This window comes from Durio zibethinus, chromosome 7 (assembly GCF_047325235.1).
Source record: "Durio zibethinus cultivar Kanyao isolate XHJ-2024 chromosome 7, ASM4732523v1, whole genome shotgun sequence".
In the NCBI taxonomy this organism is placed as follows: domain Eukaryota; kingdom Viridiplantae; phylum Streptophyta; class Magnoliopsida; order Malvales; family Malvaceae; genus Durio; species Durio zibethinus.
In genome coordinates, this window is record NC_143168.1 from 11,488,272 (window position 1) to 11,515,047 (window position 26,776).

The window sequence follows — 26,776 nt, forward strand, 5'->3', positions numbered from 1 at the left end:
ATTCATTTGAATATATCATATGCATGATGTCATAATCAACTCTTTTCTTTTCTTCTTTTTTCATCTCTTTTTTTTTTCAATTCATGCTCAAAATACATCATCAAATTAAGCGAAAGCCTAATGTAACAATATTCATTTTCAAGTCTACTTAGATTGTTCATGCAATTTTTGTTTAATGATAATAAATGTCACACAAATCAAAACAAAAGATATTGTAGACATCAACTAATTTGGCTTTTTTGATACGTTTGCCCTAAGATGTGGGTAAAGAATAAGAATGTTGCACAGGATAGGAAATAGGTTAAAGAGATTTGAGAAACTATGGTTTTTTAGTAATTGTGCCCCTAAGGAAGGACTTAAAGAGTTTGGATTTCATGAAGGAACTTAGGTATAGCCTCAACACTTATTAAATTGCCACAACTTAGAATTTTTTTAAAAAATGCATCGTACATTTGCTTTCAAAGAAATTTCAAAGAGATTTTACAAACTAATCACCATGAAGATCATGGTCTTGGTCAAGTGAAAATGAGATTTATGAAAATTAGGAATTCAAGTTTTCGAATTGGTGTGGTTCTCAACATGGATTAACTAGTGAAACAACTGGGTATGTTCATTCTTGACATTCATGACCAGTTCTCTCAAAATTATTATCACAAGGATTTTTTTGCTTTTTTTTAAATCATTTTCTTTAATTAAGAAAATAATTATGTGGATCAACATCATCAAACATACCTAAAATCAAAAGATGAAAGGAAAAATATAGACGCAAAGTTACACAAATAAATAATTATTATGTCTAATTACATGTGTATAATACATAATGAAAAACAAGATTTCATTTCCATTAAGATTTTGTACAAGTTTAAAGAAAACAAAATTTCCCCAAAATAATGTACATACAATGATGTTTACATGGATGAAAAAAGATGTATGTAAAAATTCATTTCCAATTAAACTATGTGTAAGCCTGAAGAGAGTAAAAACTACCCTAATAAAAGGTAATGATTTACAAACAAGAATGTTTACATGGATGAAAATATGTGTACAAATTACATGCATGCCAAACAATGGTTCATTTGCAATTATGTATAAAAGTAAAGAGAGGAATGATTGCCACAAACAAATGAAATAATTTACATGCAAAGATATTTTCATGAAAAAAAAAAAAGTGCAAACATATGTATCCATTACATAATGAAAATAAAAAATTCATTTACAAAATTGAAGAGAGGAAATAATATATATATATAATAAAAAACAAGATTCATTTTAAATTAAAAAAAAAGGCCAAGTTTTTTTGTAATTAATGATCCACATCTTTTTTATGTACATGGACAAATGAAATAATGCTTGTATAAATGCATGTGAAAATTTTCCTAAAAATCTCACATTTTCCTTTTAAAATAAAACAATCTTTTTGTAAAATTTTTTATAAATTTAAACTACAAAATTATATCAACAAAAAAAATATATCAACAACTACAATATCAACATAAAAACATATTCTAGCCAATGAATCAATAGAGCTTAAGTCTAAGTCTTCTAAGTTCACTATATGTTTGGTTAAGATGTTGGAAAAAACTAAAAATTTTCAAATTATTCCTTACTATCATCCATGATGGACTAGTAAGACACTCAAATCCTTACCCATTATAGGCTATAAATGAAAGGGATTTAATTTAAGTGAAAATATTTTGTTAGCCATTGCGAAAATTACCATCTTACGAGAGCATAAATACTTTACTCCATCCTAAGGAGGATAAGGACCGGGTATAGAGCTCATGTGATATACATGCATGTGATAGTGTGTGTATGAAGGAACACATATCTTTATTCACAATAAGCCAAGTCAAAAAAATAATAAAAAAATAATACAAATAATACAAATAAAAATGATCAATAATTTAAGACCAAGCAAACCAAAAATTAGGATAATTCAAAATTAATTAATGGCCTGACTCTCTATATCTCTAGCAAAGTCATCAAATTATCATAATATATAGATTTATGGATTTATTGCTAAACATGACTTAGAATTTACCGCTAATCTTTTTATTACAAATGTGATTGCCCACCTAAGTGAATCTATTCTTTTAAAGAAATCCTAAGATTCACTAAGAGTCTCCAAAGAATATGTTCTGATCTATTAATCAGAATATAATTTGAAAGTTCAATTACGTATGGGGATAGTTACAGCACCCCCACATATTTGTCCAAAAGACTGTATCATTTAATTTTAAAATTATCCTAAGATCTTGATTCTAACGTTATTCTATTAAATTTTAACATTTAAATATTAGAAATAACTTCTAAGATTTTTTCATCAATTTGGTAGAATTCTTAAAAATACTTCCTCACCTTAAGAATATTAAAAAATCCTATTATTTTCTTGAAAAGGCTCCGTCGTCGGAAAAAGACTTAATTATTTATTTTTGTTAAATTTTTCTTTATCGAAAATATATTTAATTCTTTCACCATTTAGACCAAAATTAAATATATTTTCTCACCTAGAAATTTCTTAGATAATCATCCATTTTCAATTATTAAGAATTCCATCATTGGAATTTATTCTTTATTTTATTTCTAATATATCTCAAATTTTCACAATTTGGACCAAATTTAGAAATACCTTTCTTAAAATTTAGACTCTTATTATTGAATCTTATTTATTATTTATTTATTAAAAAAATAATATTGCAATTATCATTTTTAAGTCTCATCTAAATTTTTTTACCATTTAGGTTGAATTTAGAAAGGACTTTTACCTAAAAACCTTTTAGAAATTCAACAATTTGCGACTTTCTTGGATTTCATCCTTGGATAGTTGTCATATATTTTCAAATAAGTTTGCAAGTTAAATTTTTATTTTTGGTTTGGAAATGAATGCAACTTTATTGAAATTTTGTTTAAATTATTCACAATTTGGGTTAAATTTAGAGAGATTTCTCACCTAAAAATTTTTTAAAAAATTTATCATTTAAAATTTTTAAGAATCTCATCATCGAATAATTATCAATTAAATCCTAAAATTTTATTAAATTTATTTAGGTTGTTTTAAAAAAATAAATACTAATTATTGTTATCAAATTTTATCTAAATTTTTCCTAAATTTAGGTCAAATTTAGAAAATTCTTATCTAAAAATTTTTAAAAAAATCACCCATTCATGATTTTTAGAATTTCATCACCATATTTATTTTATTCTTTATTTATTTTATTATTCCTAAATTTTATTTGTATTATTATTTTTACTATGTTTTGAATTTAAGTGCTAATTATCATTATCAACATTTTATCCAATTTTGCCACCATTTTGACAAATTTTCTAAAAGATTTCTCATTTAAAAATTATAAAAGATCAATCTTTCTTGACTTTTATATTTTCAATTATTAAAATTATTAAATAAAAAAATTGTTTGAGGTTATTTATTTATTAGTTATGTTTCAAATAATAAAAACCTTTTTTTCCTAAAATTAGGCAAACAACAAAATGAATAAATAAACAATAAAAATAAGAAAATAAAAAGCAAAATAAAAATAAGAAAATAAAGCACCAAGGTTAGTTATCAAATCTCTTTTGCTTTTTAGGCATCTAGTTTCTTCATTCTCATGTTTATTTCTTTTGCATTTTTGGCAAAGTAGACTAAAGTCAACCGCTCTTTTTTTTTTTTAGATCAGCGATATCATCGAGGTTGAACTCACCAGCAACGAATTCTTTTCCTTTTTTTTTCTCTTGTTTTTTGTTCTTCCCTTGCCTTGTTTACTAAAGCTATTAAAAAAAAAACCTTTCAAAGCTTAAACCGCCATTGCTTTTACCAATCCCAGTATTTTCAGCCATTGAAAGTCATTGCCCTCTTCATCAGTTTTGTTTCAATGATTGCTTTTGATCCTATTGAAGTATGGAAGATTGGTTTGAATTTTGGGTGGATTTGACAGCTATCTAGGTTTTTGGGTTTCAGAGTTGTGGCTAGAATTGTGGTTGCTTCTCTATTTGTATATTGCTAGCAATTGGGTTTATTGTCTCAGCTATGATGGGATTTCAGGGCTAGGTTCTAGTTTTGGTTTGGTGGTAGTAAGTATTAGTAATGATGGATTGAGGTTGATGAGAAAGCCAAAAGTATTGGGTCAAAAATGGTAGTGGTGGATGATGGCAATTGTAAAGGATGGTAAGGATTACTTCTGGATGGGTAAGGAGTCTGAATGCTGTCAACGGTGTTGCCAGCTGAAGGTAATGGCAATGGCAAAGAAAGTAAGGGTGAAAATGGTGATCGAGGACTCAGTTGCCCCCCTCTGTGATTGACAACGACTGTTTGATTAAAGATTAGATAAAGCCAAACTTTAAAATTTGCATTACCTTAGAGATGAAATTTTCATAATTTATCTTCAAAAGGAGATTAATCTAATCCTAATTTCTTTCAAAAACATGATTTATCTCTCTGATTATTTGATTTTTATTTTTTGTTAATTTTTTAATTTCAAATGAAAAGAAATAAAATAGAAAAGTGAAGACAAAAATAAAAATGAAAAAGGACCAAGTTAATGTGTTAGGTTTCTACAAATCAAACCAAGGCCCGATAAGACAAACAAAGCCCAAAAAGAAATTTAAGAGCCCAAAATATACAAAAAATTTTAAAATATCCAGACAAAAAAAGGTGTATACGTCAACATCTTCGAAAAAAAAAAGGATGGAGTTCATTTGAACCATGGGCCTTGAATGGTTTGAAATTCCAAAAGGTTTTTTAGATCTTTGAATTAGATATGGGCACCATGAGATCAAGTTTTTCCTGTTGGCTTATCCTGGCCACTCATTTGGGACGAGTAGTATAGTTGAGAAGGCACTGAGTGTGAGTGGTAGAATAGAGTTTCATGGAATGGTTTTGAATCAAACTACTCAACCCTCTTGGTTCTATGATCCATCTGCCTTCGTATTCCTCCAAACCTAAGATTCTATTATGGTGTCTCCTGAGGATGGTAGAAACATGAAAAAATATTTTTTTCTTTCTCCATCAATCAGCCAATTTATATACACAGCGACAGGTAGTACGACCAAGGCTCTGACAGCTTCAGTTTCGGGCTCTTCGGGTAGTAGAGTCTTGATAATATTATCTGGTATTATTTCAACAGCGTGTAGATCGTTCAACTTGTCAAGATAATACCAACCATAAGCGTTTCATAGATCAGACATATAACGAAGGTATTTTAGCCGGTGTTCAAGACTCTGGCGCCTTCTTGGCTTAACGTCGAACTGGGGGCCTACCTTTTATGGAGATATATCTTTCACTATAGTAACTTACTATTAGTATGATCTTGGGTCAGTATAACTTTTCTTTGGTTGAGGGAAAGGGATCAATGATCTATTTAACAGTTTAACAAAAATTTTTTATACAGAGGATCCATAATATTATGGCAATTGCAGAGCATACTCAACTTGTATCACTGCAAATTATGGAATAGCTTGAAGAAAAACATGAAGCTAAAAGCTTTAACTATGAAAGAAGGAAGATGGAATTACCAAAAGAGAAGAAAGGTTTTTAGCCAAACATATTTTATAAAGAAAGGTTTGTTACAAAAGATTTTTTTTTTCTTGTTGTTGATGATGCCTTCTTGAAAAAGTAGCATCCTATTTATACAAGGAATAGTAACCTAATAGGACAAAGCTAGGACAAAGTATAATTACAACTTTACAAGTGGTTTAACATAAAATTAAAGTACGATGACTCATCACTATGACCCATCACTTATTTGACATAAAGTAAAGGTGACTCATAAAGTAAACATAACTTGACTTAGATATAAAGTTGATGAAGACTTGACATAAAGTTATTTTGATGTGGAGGCATCACAATCAACTCTTTGGAGTCTTCTAGAGAAACTAAAATTATCATGCGTAATTATATATTATTAGATTGGATCAGGGAATCTTCTATCTTAGAGCACCATGAGTGTCTTTATTTCATGAGCATCATTTGAGAGAACGATAAATATGTTCTGAAGAGAGGTTGAGGTGTGAGTTGTCTGCTCCTGGTGTGAAATCATAGCCTATGTTTTCTAACCATTGATCTGGATCAAAATCTTCAAAAGGATCTTGGGATTCTTGTCATTCTATTTGTGGTAGAATTCATGAGGTTTCCAGTAAGGATTCCATTATATTGGTCTTGCATGGTCAAGTTCAAATCTAGTAGTATCAGAAAGAGGTTCTGTCCAAGCACCATCAAGTCTGGTTTCATAAATCTTTTTATCAATTTTAAGCTGGTAATTGTATTCTGAAAGATAGTTTTCCCATGGAACTTCATCTTAGAGCTCTGGCCAATTTTGCTTGGGAATTTTGTGATTCATTTCACAAATTTGTCTCTGAAATTCAGTGTATTCAGTGGGGTGATCAAACTATGAATCAAACAGTGAATATCCATGGGAGCTATAAATTGCTGCATAAGAGAAATACTAGAGGTCTTTTGTCAAACAACTGCAAGATCTGTGAAAGATTAAAACAATATGAGGGTTAAAAAAAACTTTTGTATATCTCTCATAGGTTTTAATCCATTGAATCCAAATGGTAATGAGTCTAAACCAGGTGAAGAAAAACTTGAGATGTTGTTGACTGAAGTCCAACTGGTGTTTGGTAGGGTTGATGGTTGATTGCTGAAAAAGGTGGAGAAAGGTTTTGAGCTTTGAGAGTGGGAATTCTACAGTAATATAATGAAGGTGACAAAGGTACCACATAAAACAAACTATTTCTTTCGGAAAACAAAGTGGTTCAGGGAATTTAAAAGGATGGATGAAGGGATAGTCAGGGTGTATACCAAGAGATTGAATGGAGATGTCTCCAAACTTTCTGAGTGTTTTAGACTGGTATTTGAGCAAGAGGTGGGAGGCTTTTTGGTCAAGGGTTTGAGTAGCAAGAAGTCTTGGTAACTCTAGAGGAAGATTTTTCACTAGAAGGTTAAGAAATTCATCAAGTAAATCAAATTCATCATCAAGGTGAGGTTTTTAAGAAGAAGGGAAAATAGGGTTTTTTTAGGATGAGGCTTATGAAGAAGAAGGTGTTGGGTTCATCATGGAAATGATTGGAATAATCTGCAAGGTGTTTGAAGGAAGTTTTGAAAAAGGTCTTGTGAGCATATCTGGAATGAGGTTATCTTTGCCTTTTATATGTGCTGTGGTGAAGGAGTATTGTGAGAACCACTGTGATAGCCTGAGTAACTAGGCATTTGACATTTTCTTCTTTTTGAAATTGAGCATCTGATCAAAGGCTGACATATCTAATTCCACAAAAAAAAATCCCATTATACTCCTCCAACAACATTCTTTGCAAATTCATTAAGAATTTGTTGGGTGCATTTTCCAAAGCTTTCTCAATACCTGATAGGCGAGTAAGAATTCTCTTCTTTCTTTAGAAAATATTTCCAAAACAGTTAGTATTCCACTATTGCATGTCGTTTTTCAAGGCATGCAACATATAGGCCAAGGATGCTTGTTCTTGGCTCCAACTATTCCGAATTAGTGGCATAAAGCATGGGTGGTCCAACCACTTCTTCTAGAAGCAGAAGGGTTGGGACCCAATCTCGGCACCCTGTTGTTCAATGACAAAAGAACTAGGCAATGAGTGAGTTTTCGGCAGATGCGTGACCTTCGCTTCAAGAAAGGCGAGATACCACACAGGGTTGGCAAACACAAGATTGATCCTTTCTTGAATAAGATCCAAAATTCCTCTGTTATTAGACCATGTAAATCGAGGACCCGAGAAGCCAAGGTCCGTAAGTTGACAAAAACTGAAACAGTCATGAAAAGCTCCTGATCTAGCTAAGGACACTGGCTTACCTCTTTTTTTGTCTTCATTATTAAGAACTTCATTAAAATCACCTAGAGCTAACCAAGGAAGGTTCTAGTGGGAAGCAACAATTTTAAAATTTTTCCAAAGCAATATCCTTTCATTATACCGTGGGCTAGCGTAAATAGCAAAAAATAACCAAGATAAGTTAGAAGATTTTACCTTCACTGTAGCATAGATCTCCTGTTCGGTAGCACCAATGTCTCCAACATCCACCAAATCATACCTCCAAAGCAGCCAAATCCTTTCTTTGTAACCAATAGTTACCGTATCTTTCCAAGCATTAAAAGGAAGCCTATCAATGATATAACGGACATCCACACTCCGTACCCGGGTTTCGGTAATAACCATGATCTCAGGTCCATGTATACTAACTAATTCCCTTACAGTGGGGACAGAATCGGGGTGTCTAGAACCCTTATAATTCCATAGAGGTACTGACATAGATAGAGCTTGGGTGTTGGGGTGGCTCACAGATAGCCTTTGGAAACATGGGATAACTTGCTCCTCCCTCATTGTCCATCCTTGATTCTTTTTCCTCATCTTAGGGTATAGTTCGGTCTTATGGATCAGTAGATCATCCTCTAACAGAATGGATGAACTGATGCAGATGCGAAACTCTTTCACATGTAAGTTGGCCCTTATCTTCAGCACTATTGTCTGGGAGCAATTCATTATGATCTTTAAGGGATGACTGATAAGTTATGCTTCTTGAATTACTAGGATCCATCTCGCAGGGTTTAGTCTTGCTTCTGTCCACGAGGAATCCTGAAACTATGCTAAGCCCAACTCCTCAAAATTCTGCAGTGGCTAGGGGTAGATTAGAAGTGGAAATAGAGAGCTTCTGCTTTTTGGAATCCTCTATGCCACCCTTTCGGCTGGAGCTTCTTGCCACTCCTGAGTTCTGGACTCTGAAGATGAATGGGGGATTTCCCAAGGTCGACTGGAAGCTCTGAGAAGGTAGGATTTGTGTCTGATTGTTTGGTTGGGGATAGTGGGACCCCTCTAGTCATGTCTGCCAACTGGCTTGGGTTCTATGAGATCTCTGGTGCTCCTCCCTTTTTCTCTTCCTTTCCCTGCAGAAACGGACTCTCTTGCTGGTCGTCATATGGTTGAGGGTTTAACTCCAAAGCCTCCTGGTTCGATGGACTCTCTGAGCTAAGTTTTTTTTGCATGGTTTAAGTTGATCCCAATATTGCAAGAATTGTGTGAAGTGAAATTTTGAGCAAGACCCCGTTGGGTAGTTTTCATACTCTCTTAATATGCTTAACAATTTATTTCGTCGTGTAAAATATTATATTTATATTATATTTTATATAAAAATCATATATTATAATTTATATGGATATAAAAATATTAAATATGATTTTTTGATATTATAATATTTATTTATAATTTGTTAAAACATTTTAAATTATATTATTTTTATATTTTTATTTATATTATTTTTATATTATATTAATATATCATATTTTAAATTATGATATTTATTTTCGAGTTACTGTAAAGATAGCTCGCAGTATTTTCCACGGTTCCATGCTTGTTTTTGACTTTTTTTTTTGTATTTCAGTGGAGTTCCGCTGTTTCCTTCCGAGAAGCTCTGTGTTTTTGCTCGTCATTCTATAATTTTCTCTGGCTTCAAGGTCCGTGCCACAACAATAATGCGATTGAATTACACCCAAGTTATAGATATAGTGTTAGAACGTGTAAATTTGAAAATTCTACCGTTAGATATAAAATAATAAAATCGTCATCAATTATTTATTAGATTTGTTTGATTATTTAAGTGAATTTATTATTTTTAAAAGTTTTTTTAAGTTTAACTAAAATTTTTTAAAATGAATTAAATTTTGATATATTAAATGGAACTAAATTTGAGGGCATAATTTTGTGTGGGAAAGATATTAACATATTACAAGTTCACAACGCTCAAGTAATCTATTACCAATTAATTTTATATTATTTTAAGTGGTTATGGGTAAAAAGTCTTTTATTATTTTTTATTTTTTTGAATTTTATTATTTTAAATATTGAAATAAAATTTAGATTTTTACTGCATTAATTCTAGTAAAATTCCTAATAATTATTTTTTATTTTAAAAATGTTTAAAATTTTCATTTTTTTGAAAAAGTTACATTGTCAAATTTGTTTATTTTTATGTAAAAGGAATTTTTATCAATTTTTATTCTTATATAAAAAATTTATCTAAAATTTTTGCTATTCTTAGAATATATAAAAAATTTTCTCACTTAAAATTTTTTTAAAAAAATTAACCATTCTTGATTTTTTAAAAAATTTTATCATCAGATTTATTATTAAAATCTTAAATTTTCTTTTATAATTGGTTAAAGATAAATGTCAATTATAATATTAAAATTTCATCTAAATTTTTGCTATTTTGAAGAATTTAAATAAAATTTTTCCTCTAAAAGTTCTAAAAAAAATCAACTATTCTTGACCTTTAGAATTTATAATTGAAATTAAAAAAAAAAGAATTATTTAATTCATATAGAACAAGTAACATAATTATTGAATTCACAAATTGTTATTATTATTTATTTGTCTCTAACGAATCCAAATTATTTTTTTTTTTATTTTTAATATAAAATATAATTAAATATGTATATAATTAAAAAATAAATATGAATAAAAAATAAATAAATAAATCAAAATAATTAAATTAAATTAAAAAAAAAAAAAAGAGTAAAAGGAATCAAGACATGCTGGTTGGGTTTAATGTGGGTCCAGGCGAGAGTTGAAATTCGGGTTACAACCGAACCGTTTCCTTTTACACTTAAAACGATGCCGTTGCTACCTTCTATTAATTTTAAAAATCAAAACTTCTTTTTCATTTTTGAGATTCCTTTCTCTTTTTACCTTTCTCTGTCCAAACTCTCTCAACCAAAAGGTGAACAATACCCAAAAAATTCAAAGAAAATTCAGATTTCGACGCTTAAACCCAGTTTTTTGTGGTTCGAAATCGCCTAAGTCCCAACTTGTCGTTGATCTCTGTGCCATGTAATTTTATTACCAAATCATGTGCCATGTATGATGCTATTCAATTCGTTTTCTTTTATCTTTTATTTTTCCTTTTATTTTTTCTCTTTTCCTTTTCTTTCGCCCAAAATGCAGAGTTTCGCAACCTTTATAAAAACATATTTTTAATTTTATTTTCTCTCCTCCTCTTTCTCTAGCTCACACCTTTTCTCACTAAAAACTTCACCATAAGAACACCACCTCCAGCCCCTTAAAAATCCATATCGATGCCGATCATTGATCACACCACTGCACACTGCTTTCATTCGTTGTTGGCCGATGCCAAAATTCTTCCGAAATTCATCCACCTACTCTCCCCTTTCCCTCCTATTTCTTTCTATCAAATCGGATTTCCTTAAAAACTTCTAGGTTCTCCTAGATCTAAGCTCAAACTTGTCAGCTTCAAAACCCCAAAACACCCTCTTCCATCGATCCAAATCCTCTAATCTCTCAATGTCTTTCCCCTTAACCTAACCCTTTTCCTGACCAAATTTCAAGTTGGGGATCAAATTGAGCATTTAACCAACCAAGTTTAATATTACAATCAAGTTTATCCATATCCCTAATTCAAATATATATAAGGCCAGATTTATAATTTTACCTTCAATGACACAAAAAGTACTAAAAAACATACTGTACAGCTTAAAATTTTTTTTATCGAAAAACTTTTTATCGACTTGTATAACTATAATTTTATTGCTTTTAACCGCAATCTCAATCTTTTACCGATCTTGTCATACAAAAGAATTACATAAAGATAATACTAAAAAGCATAAATTTTAGAATCTACTTTAATACAGTCAATAATAACTTACAAAGTATAATATACTATGTACTTGACCCTTTTTTGGATAAATTATAATTTTATTATTCAAGAAGCAGCAATTTACTATGTACCAACTGCCATTACAACAAATCCTACTGCAATACTTCTATTTATCAATACAACAGCCTACGACAGTCCTTAAATTACACTACCAGAATATCTGTTTTAAGGTCCCATCGTTCACGCAACTCTTTCCTGCGTGAAGAGTTGATCAGGAGCTATGTTCTTCAGTCCTACCAATCTAAGCCTGACCATATCCTTTGTCTGCTGCAAAATCTGCTCACCCGAGCGTTCTTTTCTATTAAATTGCTTCTTGTTCCCTTCCCTCCATATCTGATATAAGTATGCTTCCCAAGCTTGTCTCAAGGGGATCGCCAATAGAGATTTTCCTCGCAGCTGACTCACTGCCCACTGAAGCTCATTCTCCCAGCCATCTACCTCCTTGCTCAATTCGCAAAGTCGCCAAACTTTGCTGCCACACAGTTTCGAAAAACTACAACTAAAGAATATATGACTCCTGCTTGCACAATACACATCCTCCTTCATTTTGCTATCCCCATGAATTTACTTGTCCTTTTTTTTATTACCAAAATGAAATTAATTTTTGATATTGTCACCTAATGATCTCTCTAGATTGATTTTGCAATATCACAATGATATCTTTATTTCGATTAAAATACTTTCTTTTCAATTCATGCTTATAACTTTTCAATTATTGTTAATTAGAGACAAATCTATAAATGTGGTTTTTCTCTCATTGTCAATTTTGAAAGTAAACTTATTTTTCTCTTTTTATAAGAATATAAACGAATAAAATGTTTGATGAATAATTTATAAACATGTTTAATTTTTTTGTTTAAATTTATTTATTAAACTTAATAAACGATTATAAATAATATTTTAAAATTTATTAATTAAATAAATAAATTATAAATATAATAAAATTTATTTATATTTTATTAATTTGTAAAAACTAATAGATTATTTGATGAATTATTCATAAACATGTTATTTTTTGTTTATTTATTAAGTTTAATAAATAATTGTAAATAATATTATATGATTCATTAATTAAATAAATAAATTATGAATATAGTCATATTTATTGATATTCGATTCTTTTGTATTTTTACTTTTTGGGCACAAACATATCCTACTTCATAATTATTCTTCTCATTTTAAGAAAAAGTAATTATTTTCACTCTATTATCTTAAATTGCAATTCCTCTGTTATTGTTTTGCAGAAAAGAAACATTCACAGAATCACGACTTCAGAAAGAAGCAACGAGCAATTGGATGATTGAGTATTGACCTCTCGCGTGATTACAGTCTCCCTAATTCGCTCTCGTTCCCTTTAATTTTCCCGTTCCGTTTCTGCCACTACGGACCTTCCAACCGATAACTCCAAATCTGCATGGTAAATTTCGTAGTTAAGTTAAAGTTTTTAGGCTAGAAAAGTCATTTCATCTTCTTCCATTAAAAATAATATAAAGTACAGCTGGGCGGACGTAATAATTCTTCTTTTTATAAATCCCATTCTCAGGAGAGCCCGTGGGTGACCCTTAAAGCAACTTACTAAACAGTTCAACCGGAGAGTGCCGAATGGGAAAAAGAAGGCGCGTGAGAAGGTGAAATGCAGAATGCAAGGCGGTGGGGCCTGCTATGTATATAATTCATGTCCGTTTTACGAAGAGAGTGTTGCCTCTTTTTCTAACTTTTGCATTCTCTTCCCTCCCAATTTTCTCTCTCTTTCTGACCTAATTCTCTTTATTTATTAATCAACAATACCACCAAATTTACCTCTTATTCTAAATCTAGAGAAGATCCATCCAAATCCAATCCAATAGCTTGTATTTTTTCATATACAAAATATCACCCCCACCAGTTTTTTTTTTTTGTTTATTTTGTTTTGTGTTTCTCCTAGCTAGGGGTGATAACGATAAACGAAGGCTCATCAAAGGAAAGGGTGGAGAAGCCAGAGGAGATCATAACTAAGTTGCTTCTGTTTATTAGTTTGAGAATAGTGATCAAACAAGAAGAAAAAAGATGACTCCAGCTAATTTGGCAGGTCAGTTTGGTGACACCACTTATACTAAGGTGTTTGTAGGAGGGCTGGCATGGGAGACTCAGAAGGATACCATGAAGAAGTACTTTGAGCAGTTTGGTGAGATCCTGGAGGCTGTCGTCATCACTGATAAGGCCACTGGCAGATCTAAAGGCTATGGATTTGTATGCTTTGCTTCCTTTTTTTTTTTCTGCTTTGTTTTTGCCTATTCATTTCATTCTTCAATCTTCCTACCATGTTTTTGTTCACTAGATCTTCAAATAAATAAAAGATCTAGTGACTAGTGATGGGTTTTACATAAAATGAAAAAAAAAAAAAAATAGACCAATATTTCGTAATAATGGATATGATGAGATAGAAAATGTGGTGTTTATGTTTTGTACGTATCTATAGGTGACATTTCGTGAACCGGAAGCGGCAATGAAAGCTTGCGTTGATGCTGCTCCTGTGATCGATGGGAGAAGGGCTAATTGCAATCTTGCCTCTTTGGGTGTTCAAAGATCCAAACCTTCTACTCCAAACCATGGTGAACAGCTTTTTCTTACTTTTTTACCCTATTTGTATCTAAATGATCTTTGGTTTTACCTGAATTTAGGTTTTGGGTGGATCACATCGCATATATATCAGATCTGGAGTAAATTAAGATTTCTGATCATGTCCTTTCTTTCTTCTTTTTCTTTTTGGTTTTATTTTTTTTTGCGTTATCATTGCTTAATTGTCATCAAGATTAGTTAAGTGGTTACTATATAAATATATATTTAACAACATTATCTGTAAAAGCTTGATCTCCAGGGCCCAAGCAAATATTCCTTTTTCAGAAAAAAAAAAAAAAGGAAAATTACTATAAAATACTGCAATGAATATTGTTCAAAAAATGGAAAATGCGGCAGTCTTATCGCCTAACTCATCTGTCTGGAGAAAAATGTGGATGATGTAAATTCTTGTGAAGTGAAACTCGATCGTGCCTATAGCTGCATGGGAAATGCGTCTATATATTTTACTACTCGTACATTATGGTCTCCTCAACTGACGTCTTTCTTTCTTCCCTTGGAATTAAAATTGCAAACAAATTAAAGCGCCTGCCAAAAATGAACAAGTACAAGAAGTCGTAGATATTGAAAATTTATTTTCCGTAATGTTTGATTGTTAATGGGACATGCATATAGATGCAGTCCACCATAAAGGAGCAATATTAATTGTAAGAATCTGGTTTGTTGTTTGTTCAGGTTATAAAATGAATGAATATTTAATTCAATATATTTGCGAGTGCAGGAGGAACAGGAAGGAATTTTAGGGTAATGAGCTCTTTTCGGACAGGGTTTGGGGGTGGAGTCGGAACAGGAACAGCTTTTGCTTCGGCTGCAACCTTCCCTCATTATGCCATCCAACAAGGGATTTCTTATAATATTTATGGGTATATTCTTTTTTCTTCTTCTCTCTCTATCTCTTCTCTTTTCTGCTGGAATGTATCATGCACGTGCATTTGCCAACTCACGCATACCCGACAGCCATTAATCTTAAGTTAGGGCTGTCGACCACGCTCTTCTCTCTCCAACAAACCCGACTTACCCATGAAATTTTTGGGATGGATATAACCCTAAACAAACCTAATTAATCATTCTTATGATGGATGCTTTCTCCATCACAAAATTCTTTTAACAGGCCTTTACGCACATATATATGGAACCCAATGAACCCAATGAAGACATGATATGACACTCACAGACACACATACTTATATATATATATATATATGTGTGTGTATATATATATATATATATATATATATATAAACATGTTATGTTAGGCGTGCAGATGCACAAACGATATATAAATATATATATGTAGAGAGAGAGACAAATAGCTGCATTTGGCCTCTATCATTTACATGTTTGTTCTATTTGAACTGTGACTCTCGAGTGATTTATCTAACTTTAATTTAAACTTTATTTATTTTTTGGTTTCGTCATTTCCTTCCAAACTCTTTCAGGTACTCTCCATACTCGCCAGATTACTCTAATTACCCCACGGTTTGTACAGATTTCTCCTTTTCTTTCTTTCTTTTTTTTTTTTACAAGTAATATTTCTTCTTTTCTTGTTTGCTTTATCCTCACTACATCTTTCTTAGGATGCGTTTTCAAGCTTATTTTTTTTTAGGAGACAATGACCTTTTACCTTTGCTTAATGCTTCATTCTACTTCTAAACTAATGCTTATCTCATTCAACCATAGATTTCTAATTCCTACTATGTTCTTTAGTTAAAATCCTTTATTTATCTTAATTAATTATATATGTATGGGGCAATAATTAATTTTATCATGTATTAAATTAAATACTGTCAGGCATGGTAAGAGGCAAGGCGCACAGCTTGGCCTTTAAATATTTATTTATCACTGGTTGAAGCTAGTAATAAACCAACAGCTGTCAATTCACTAATAAAATATTGAATTTTTAATTTTAATTCTTAACAATTTGGTAACTCCAAGTAGAACGAATTCTCTATAAAGTTAGGGCAACATTCAAGAATGACAACGGACTAGGTTTCACTTAAATTATAACCCATTTAGACAACAGCGGCAAAAGATATTGGCTTTTATTACATTTCTGTTCATTGATATGTGTTGAATGTGCGTAGGATTTTTATCATGGGACATCTAAAAATGGAATTCCTTTATTTTATACTTTCTTTCTTTGGAATCAAAATGCTAGTAATATTTTCTTTCAACTTCCACATTTGTACTTTTAACTCTAATTTGGACATGACATTTTTCTTCGGAAGATGAAGAGAAAGGATCTAAAGTGTATTATTAAAATACCGTAATTTAGAAAATCTTTATTCAGAGAAACTTCTAATTTTGAAGCGGTTGCAATTTACAAATCAGAATTGAGTGGGTGGAAACATGTTATATGTACGTCTGTCTGGGTCAGAGCCTTTGTACTGGTTGGTCCAACTAGCCCAGCATTTGCATTGTATACAGCTGCGGTGTATTTGCTTTGTCTTCAACCTCCATCATCATTAGAAATTGCACTTGTGGTCCATCCTTCACACTTCCACACTCCTCCAATTTTTTGTGCAGCTGCAAGCACTAGGATATATATTTATATGCATTCCTAGCTAGCTAGCTAGGCTTGTTCCAATTGACTGTTGTTACCAACACACATTGTCCAACTAGTATCTTGAGCTTGATTTTACACTTACATTAACTTGGCTATAAAGCATGTAGGTGCCCACCTCTATAGTGAAAATATTAGTAACTGTTTGGCATTGTTTTCTCATGGTTAATTCAGAGCTACTATAACGTGTATGGAGGGGCCACTGCCCAGTATGCAGTGTATGGTGCTGGCCCTGGTGGGTTGATGACTGGTGCAGGAACAACATTCTACCCATATCTTCAATTTGGAGAAGGATCGGGTGGAACCACCGGCTACTCTTCTGGCCAGGGATATGGTATCCAGTATCCACACCACCTTTTTCAGTACTCGGCCATTAACTCAACTGGGAGTTACCCACAGCACTATGGTGCACCCATGTCTCTTGCACCTACTCCACCTTTTCAATCAGGTTTGTGCTACTTGCACCAATTTTTTTTTCAAATAACAATATCTACTATTTTAAAACTCAACCATTAAATTACAACTTTCTTTTCTTTCTCCTTCTTCTTTTCCTAACAAACGGAACTTTACATTTGAATCTATAGTCTTCAAGTTATGGATCAGTCTCAGTTCTCGGGACAATAACAATTTTCTATGAAACAAGTTGTTGAAAATCCTCTCAACAAAAAAAAAAAAAAAAAGGCTGTCGTCTTTGTGTATTATACTAGCTACACGGAGACAATTTGAAGTACAGTTGTGCATAATTGTCTCAGTTTATAACTATTTATTATTCACCGCCACTGGAATAGGGTACTAATATCTTTGACAGTGTGTTTTGCTGTGCCACAGGCGTGACCATGGCTCTTCATGCCCCGGGAATCCCTCATCCTTAAGAGACTCATGATTCCAAGCTAGCTACTTCACATTCCTTCAGCTGCTCTAAAGTCTCAACCTTTGGCCTAACCATGGTTCTCTTTCTCCCTCTGTCTCTCTATCTAACTCAAAGCCCATGCTTGGCATCTGGGCATTGGCACACACACAAAAAGCCCTCCATAGGGGCCATAAATCACCTCCGAAATTGGAGAATCATGCATGTTTTTTGCATTGCATCTTTGTCAAACTAGGGTTCCTTAAAGAGAACCAAGGCATTTTTTTATCTAAATACCAAACTCAGCTACTGGATCAGGTAATTAGTTGGGAAACTTTTGGTACCATCGGCCCAGGAAAGGCTAATTAAAACAGATTTTTGTGACTTATTTTAGCCTAGGCAAGGCTAATAAACGAAAATGGTTTGCAAAAACTGTAAATTCAACAACAAAAAGCAAGCCTCTCATCTTCAAACTTTAGTCTTTTAAATGGCTAATCCCTCAAATTTTGGCTAATCAGCTCTTGAAAATGAGGCAGTTTTAGCAAAAATTACGGGCACTGTGTGCCCCAAGGTTTTTTGTGCATTAACATCCAGTGTTTAGGGTTTAAAAACTAGCTAGGACCATATAGTAATATTTTTATAAATGCTTTTACCAATTACATCATCACTTCAGATCTTATTCTAATTAATATGTACTCTAAAACAAACACCATATCTTCCCTTAGGGAAAGGGAAGATAATGTTTACTAACATGTTTCTTGTAAATTCCTTGTGGCTAAACTTTGGAAGTGTTAGCCCCCTTTTCATTAAATAATAGAAGGGTTAGTGTGTTTGTGTTTTGCATTTACCATTTGTAATATTAATTTCATCGATCATGAAAACAACTCCATGAATGGATGTGGAGCTCAAAGCATTTGCATGTAACCCAGGGAGATATTTTGGTTCCATAGGGTTCTAATTCTCTTCTAACATACCAACCATGGTTAGGACATAGGTAATCCTCATCACCCTCTCTCTGTCTCTTGAAGTTCTTTCACTTGGAGATGAACTTGTTACTCTTTTATATATGTATATATGTATAATTCTATGGTTTGGATTGTAAGTAGGGATATATGGATGCTACTTAGAAGATGATTCATTCTCATTCTCCATCCATGATATGGTTTGAGAATGGGTATATATATGCTACTTACTACTACATATGCTTTAATTCAGACTCTTATGTTACTTCTACTAATCTTTTGTCCTTGATCACCAAACTATGATGTGCTAAAGTTCACATTTGTTTGCATTTATTATTATCTTTTTTCTGCTGAAATTATAACTAGTTCAGTCTGGCTAATATTTCTTTTGAATTCAATTCTTTTTACAACATAAATTAGTGCCTAAATCTAATCTATCCTTAAAAAATTGCTCGATTTAATCTAAAAAGGTAACTCAATTATCCAATTAATTCAAACAAAAAAAAAAAGAGAATTTTTAAAGATGGGATCAAGGCTCCATTTCATCCTTGGAAAATTAAAAAAGAATATTTCTCCAAATCTTTTTTTTTTTTTTTTATGTTTTCTATAATCTTTGGGTTTTGATTAGTTAGGATGATGGAAAAATAAAAAGTAAAAGGTTTAAATATTAAAAACGTTTTCAAATTAAAATTAAATAATTATTTAAATTTTTATTATTTTATTATAATCAATTAAATTTTTAAATATTTATTTTCATCCAATTAAATTTTTAATTCGATGAAAATTAATGAATAATGGTTCTTAAAAGATTCAATTGGATGAAAATAAATATTTAAAAATTTTATTAAATAAAAATAAATATTTAAAAGCTTAATTGATTGAAATAAAATTATAAAAACTTGAATTATTATTTAATTTTAAATTAAAAGTTTTTTATATTTAAACCAAAGTAAAAGTCTTGAATGAAAAAGAAAAAAAAAGGGTGAAGGATAGAGTTTTCTTTTCCGGAAAAACCTTTTCAAGAAACTGATCCACCCATTGAAACGAAACAAATTTACTTTCCTGACCATCTAAGCTTGTTAGAACCAGTATTTGATACATTATAACTATAAATTTTCACTTAAACAAGTGAGGTTAAGAGATAGAGACAAACTTTGCATGAAATTTTTTAGACAAAATTTGTAAAATTCCTTACTAAAAATGATTTAATAAATTTTTTTAATAAAAAAATCAAAATCGATAATTGATAGAATATTTCAATAAGAAGATGAATAATACGCAAAAAATTATTGAAAATGTTGTTTAGAATTTAAATTTAGTTGATACTTATTTAATGTTAAATATTTTATCAAATTTTTTACAAAAATTATCTATCTAAAAAAGTATATAAAAATTTAGTAATACTTTTTTCAAGTTTTACACACTTAATCTATGTGATAAAACATTTCAATCTATTAGTTTTGATTTTTTATTTTAATAATTTCATCTGAGTCTTTTTTTAATAGATGGACACATTTTTTAAATTATTTTTTAATTTTTTAATAACTGTCAATCTTCTAACCCCGCAGATGAAATCTAAAAACTTACCTAACAATGAATTAATTTTTTACTAAAATTACTTATCTAAAATAGTATATAAAAATCTATTAAGATTTTTTTCAAACTTTGGACACTTAGTCTGTGTATTAAAAACTTTTAATTTATTGGTTTTGATTTTTTATTTTTATTTTAATTTATAAATTTTATCTAAACAGCTTCATCGGAGTCTTTTTCTGATAAATGAACACATTTTTTTAAATTATTTTTTAATTTTTTAATATATATCACTCTATTAACCCCTTTTATAAATCTAAAAACTTACAATGAATTAAATAACTTTTAATTAAAATATAAATCTTTAAATTTTGGATCGGGTAAATTTTGATTTTATCTTTTAAGTCCTTTTTTTATTAAAAATAAATTGTATCACTAGTACGTGTAATTTGATTAATAAACTGAGTTTTTAAATTAATTAACCAAAAACTATGGTTTTCTTACTCCAAAATTAACATTCAAATAAATAAAAGAACATGATGAAGCTTTCTCTTTTTGAAACATACTTTCACTCCAGAATGACCTAGTCTATAAACCAATGGCAAGCAGTTGAACCCGATGAACTGATAAATAATAAGCGGCGGACTGCCATTTTGTTTATCACAAACGCAATTCTCTTTCATTGGGAGAAATTGCGCCGAGTTTCCCCAAGGCCCATCTTTACACATAGCAAACCACAAATACTAAGAATAAGGAATTTCACCACAAACAGGCTTCAAAAATGCATCAACAGTAGCTTACATTACATGCCAAGCTAAACCCAGATTGTGGTAAATTCTCAAACGACCCGGTTATATATAGGAAGTGTTTTTTCATTACCAACATCTGTTTCACTTCTACTCTCAAAAGGACATAATTATAGGCAACATCATGTTGCTTGATGAAAAAGACAGTTTATGACCAAAACTATCAAAGGATGTCGAGCCCTTTAGCTTTTTCCTTTTTTTTCCTAACGAAAAAAGCACAGTTCTTCAGCTATCTACAACAAGTCCTCATGATAAAGATGAAGCCCTAGCCCAAAGCGTGCACAAGCTCGCCGAAATGCCATGGCCTCAGCCTTTTGTACAGGATCTCCATAGCCGGGATCATCAACTGAAGCAGTCCCTGTAGACTCTCGATATATCTTGTGCAATGATACAAGAAAACAAACTCATCAGTCAAAAACAATTATGCTATAGGTAAAAGAAAAGAAAAATCCATCGATCAAGAATCAAATGCAGCATAAACTACATCTTAAAAAACTCCTCAGTAATTGACTTAAAAGAACTCCTGTGCATGTTTCACAAACCTGTTGAATTTGTTCTATTAGATGTTATAGTGCATCCAGCAATAGGATACTCGATGAAAATACGATAAAAATCACCATGCAGATGTATAACATTCATATAGATTTATATTCTTTTCTCACAAATTGTTGTCAAATCAGTGAGGGTATAGGAAATAATGAATTCTAATGATGCATGAAACTTATCAAGTCAAAAGTTTATCTACTGCTACCAGATTTTGAGGATTTTCAACTCTTAAAACTATTTTGTTGTAAGTTTTTCATATCTATGCAAGCCAACTACATAACAATGGTTTAAGCTAAGAATATAGATAGACTGTTTGCAAAGAGAATCTTACAGATAAAACCATCAAAGAAGGAAACTTGTCTTCTAAAGCACCAAAGAATAATTTAACTAGTGAAATCAAATAAAGTTTAAATTTCACGTTTAATCATCTAACTTTAGGCAATATTTATTTTGATCACATAATTATGAAAATTTACAATTTAATCACTACTGTTTATGACATTGTCTTTTTTGGTTACCTTGTTGTTAATCTCTAACAACATGCTAATGTGACAATACCACGTCATCTGTCAAACGCCACATGACATTGCCAAGAAAGTTGACATACCAGGTGACATTATTACCGTAACATTATAAAGTTTGGAAAAAAAGTAAAAAATAAAAAATAAAGACAAATTACACTTTTAGTCACTTAACTTTTCAAAAATTTTTATATTGATCCCTTAACTTTGAAAATTTCGCAACTAAATCACTAGCGTCTATAAAATTTATTAATATTTTGATCTCTATTGTCAACATGGATTTATAATGATTTGTTAACCAACATTTTTTAAATTTAATATAATAAATTAATTTATTAATTATGTTAACCACATTGAAATATATTAGGATAATACCAAAATAAATGCTCGAACTTTATAAAAAAAGAAATAAGCATTCGATATTTTTATTGTATGGAATTAAACTATGAACTTTTATTTTATTATATATATCATTTAAATTTGAAAAATGAATGAATACCATCAAATTGCCAAAATTACTAAAATAACATTATTTCAAGTATTTATCATTCAGCTCATCCAACTAAATTCAGGTGTTTCATATTACCTAATGTCAAGATTCTAATTACAATGAAAGCTCATAATTTTAACTCCTGCAAAAAAATATTAAAAAATATAAACAATAGAAAAATAAAATAATTTATTATATTAAAATTTACAAAACTGTTGGTGATTAAATTGTTATAAAACAATATCAAAGGTAACACCAAAATATTAACAATTTCACAAACCTTGGTAACCAAATTGTGAAATGTCTAAAGTTAGATGACCAAATAGAATTTTCAAAAAATTAAACGACTAAAAATGTAATTTATCTTTATTTTCTAATTTCCAAATTTTATTTTTTTATCAAAATTAATAATGCCACTTCAATTTTTTTTTATCAAAATTAATAATGCCATGTGGCATTTTAGGTAATGCAGCAATGCCATGCAATTAATGTCTAACAAATGATGTAACATTGCCACGTTAGCATGTCTTTGGAGATTTATAGCTGGGTGATCCCAAAATACAATTTCATTAACATTAGTAACCAAATTGTAACTTTTCATGCTTAGATGACCAAAATAAAAAAATTGCCTAAAATTGGATGACTAAACATGTAATTTACCCTATAACAAATTTGAAAACAAATGACTAAATATACCCCCATGATAAGTCAATATGTCATTTTCAACTTGTAGCACAATGAACCATCAGTCTAAGAGGTTCAACTTCCAGAAATTTATTCCATATTAACTTGCCTTGAATCTTCATGTAAAAAAAAAAAAAGGGATTCATGGCCTGTCCAAAAAAGAGAGCCAACTTTTTCTCCAAATCACAGACGTAACCTATAGACCACACTAACCAACTTGTAACCAGTCATGCATGAAGTAATCAGTCCATTGTGAACCTAAACCAATTTTTTTTTTTTAATTTATAACTTTTATTTTTGAATAAAAGAAGAAGAAAAAGAGAAGGAAAACCTTATAACAAGAGATAGGAAACTTTAGTAAGAGTGCTGATCTCGATGTTGGAATCACAAATTCATTTGTTTCCACTCATTGAAGAGAAAAAATCCCATGCCTCTTTCCTTAATCTACTTAATCATTTTGACTATAAGGTAAAACAATCATGCTCATTTATATGTCCTTCATTTGAATAAGAATATCATTTAAATTTTGGCCTAGGATCTTTCGACAATTGCCCTTAGTAGTCACTTTTCAACTAAAAAACTATATTATCTTACAACAAGAAAGTTATTAAGGGTTAAAAAGGGGAATTTTAAAGTCATTACTCGTTACACTAGCAACAGTATCGTTTTTGTTTGGGTGAAACTAGCAATGGTATCATTGATATATTACATTTGATTGTTGCTTTCCACTTGCTTTTTACTTCTGGAAGCAACAAAAAAAAATCTCTGGAAAAGAAAAGTGATTCTTAGCATGACTCTCGTAGTTCCTCTAAAAATACCAGACTACCACAAGCACAGCTATACCCTTTAAAACCCTGTCATTCATTTATTTCTTCAATTATTTTTTACTTCAGTCCAAACTTCACACTTCTACTAAGGACAAGCCCTAAAAGGAGAGAGCAAAGAAGCAAGTCCAAAAATGTATCACAAGAAAAACAAATACAATATTGATAAAAAAAAATAGTAAGCATCTTGCTAGAGGATAAAATCATCAACAATATTATTGATGAAGCTCCATCAAGATGGTCATGAAGCAACCAAATACTACAAAAAGTGACCATTGCCAGCTTATCAACAAGACTAACCACAGAACCAAGTAAAACATGTCCATTGAACTCAGCTAAAAAAGAAATTAATCAGAAGTCAACAAGGTATGATGCATTTGGAAAGCAACTTTGTAGCAAGATTAATTAAGCACACATGCCAAATATCAAAAGTAAGTTCACTGCATATATGTCATAGTGTGAATCTTAAATTGAAACAGATACCTCAGCATCAGTCCCATAGAGTGTTACACGGTAGACAACTGATACAGACTTTCCATCAGCAGAATAAGTAATGTTGCGAACCTCACCAGACCACTCTGCACAATAGGTGGAACATCAAAGGCTTTTAGTTTTAAAATCTTGGAAAGCCAACAAAAGTAAGAAATGCAATTCCTTCAGCCAGAATAACTCCAACTATAATAAACCTGGAGCATGCAGGTTCATAATCCGATTCACAATATGCCTGAAAAGAGCAAGAAGTGATAATAAGAAACCATGTAAAATACAACCATTGACGGTGAAATGCCATGGAGAGATCAAACTGACAGAGAAAGCTGAAGAGAATGCAACTCACCACAACTGACAATGCTAAGGAAAAAGAAGCAAAAGATTTTGATGCAAATTTTTTCATACTAAATCCAGCAGGCTTCATGATATTAAACATGAGGCATGATACAGAAAAAAAAAAAAAAAAAAAAAAAAAAAGTCATGGCCAGTTGCAGTTTATGCTTCCCAAAATAAAACCACATAAAAAGCATAGGCCACAGCATAGATATGCATGAAATATCAGCATAAATTAAGCTTATTGGTTACAGTTTTATTATTGGGGTTTGCCTCTAATTACAACCTGTAACAAAAATAAGACCCCAAAGACTATACGTGTGATAATGAAATTTGTGGAGTTTTCGTTTGAAATCAGCAATTTGCTCTGTCAATAAGCTAAGAAGCAATTGCTTCAAGACATGACAACTCATTTGTAATTAATATTTGCAGTAAACTTCATTATCATTCGATTCCCAAGTCCAAACTCCAAGCACTAACAAATTTTCAAAACTCGAAATGCTGTCCATTGCAGTTAATTCGTAGAACAATAAATCCAAAAATTTCAGTAATCATTTTACAGCCCTCATAGCTAACTTGCAAGTAAAGCTGTTCATTGCTACCAGCTTGCCATTGGACTAAAAAAAAGAAGGAAAATCATAGCCTTTCAATTATGTTTCTTTTGCACAACAGATAAATCAGAAGAAGCTTTAATAGCACTTGATGATTGACAGGCATAAAACTACTGGATCTTACACATCCTAAAACGGATAAAAGAAGAGTAAATTTCAGAAAATAAAGAGAGAATAATGAGAGGACCAGGGGATATATTTGATATTGAAGCCAGCTTCAATGCGGAGCTTGACGAGGGAATCTGGGACTTTTTTATTGAGTTCTTTGAGAATGTCGGAAAGCGGTCTGCTGATTCCTGCTGTAGGAATGGCATCGTCGTCCGACTTCGTCGAGTAGGACACGAGTCGTAGAAGCGAAGAAAAAGGTTTTCTGAAAGGAGAACAACTCAAGGGTGACCTTGACAGGGTTTTAATCGCCATTGAAGAAGCCATTCCCCTTTCCTTCAGAGGCAGAGCAGAACAGCGCGTGTAAAACCCCTCTGTCAAGTTGACAAAGTTTTAACTACGGAGTACGGAGAGACAATCAGACAGACAAAAAAGAATAGCTTTGTCTGGTTTGGATCCCGGATTTTAGGGCTCAATGGGATATCATTCTTCGGGCTTTCTCGTCACAAGGCCCACATGCTGTTTTACTATTCAATATTGATCTTAGCTTAGGCTTTAATTAGAGGATTATAAATTGGGTTTATTCCAATTCCTGGTGTGGATTGATCTTTACCCTAAAACTAATCATTGAATGTATATTATGTATTTAAATCATATTTATTAAATATTTATCGCATTTTGAGTTTGTAATATATATCAGAGTTCTTTGAAAGCCCTTTCCAAACCCATAAAGTTTACTTGTGGAATAATTTTTCTATTAGAAATTAAAGCTGCTAGGCTCATAATCATGGTTATCACGTTAATTCTATTTTATTTTATATGATGGAAGTAAATATGATTTAATCAAAGTGCTTCCAAACTAACTTAATGCATGATTATCACATCGATCCTATTTTATATTTCTAAAATTTCAAAGTCCAAGAATGAAATAAAAATGATTCCAAGTATTCAAAATTATTTGAAATTATTTTGAACCCATAGTTATTATATATTAGATTGATGCTCTCACTTTCTCGAGGAAATTTTTTTAATATTTATAATATTTTATTTGAATTTATTTTAAAATAAAATTTTAAATTATGTTATATTAAATAATTATTTATTTAACTATTTTTTTATATTTTAATATATGTATTAATATTAATATAATCACATTT

The 26,776-nt window shown here is 31.0% G+C and overlaps 2 protein-coding genes and 1 long non-coding RNA gene across 4 annotated transcripts; 2 read left to right on the plus strand and 1 right to left on the minus strand.

Moving 5' to 3' along the window:
- The first annotated feature begins 8,141 nt into the window (after window positions 1-8,141).
- On the plus strand, window positions 8,142-9,594 carry LOC149517990 (uncharacterized). The gene is made up of 3 exons (XR_016343794.1): window positions 8,142-8,456; window positions 8,551-9,067; window positions 9,398-9,594. It is a non-coding gene; the product is annotated as an uncharacterized LOC149517990 (long non-coding RNA).
- A 3,792-nt stretch (window positions 9,595-13,386) lies between these two features.
- On the plus strand, window positions 13,387-18,952 carry LOC111276704 (uncharacterized). 2 transcript variants are annotated; one of them, XM_022862450.2, is made up of 6 exons: window positions 13,387-13,918; window positions 14,148-14,280; window positions 15,027-15,168; window positions 15,745-15,784; window positions 17,043-17,316; window positions 17,677-18,952. In XM_022862450.2, exons 1-6 carry the CDS (start codon window positions 13,736-13,738, stop codon window positions 17,700-17,702), a joined length of 798 nt encoding a protein of 265 aa, XP_022718185.2. In that variant the 5' UTR covers window positions 13,387-13,735; the 3' UTR covers window positions 17,703-18,952. The 2 variants fall into 2 exon arrangements, with proteins under 2 accessions (XP_022718185.2, XP_022718184.2); XM_022862449.2 differs by having other exon boundaries at window positions 17,697-18,952.
- A 1,868-nt stretch (window positions 18,953-20,820) lies between these two features.
- RAD52-1 (cobalt ion binding protein) lies at window positions 20,821-26,055 on the minus strand. The gene is made up of 4 exons (XM_022864046.2): window positions 25,702-26,055; window positions 24,768-24,805; window positions 24,565-24,659; window positions 20,821-21,393 (listed from the first exon to the last, which is right to left on the minus strand). The coding sequence occupies exons 1-4, from the start codon at window positions 25,944-25,946 to the stop codon at window positions 21,250-21,252; spliced, it is 522 nt and encodes a 173-aa protein (XP_022719781.1). The 5' UTR covers window positions 25,947-26,055; the 3' UTR covers window positions 20,821-21,249.
- Between the last annotated feature and the right edge of the window lie 721 nt (window positions 26,056-26,776).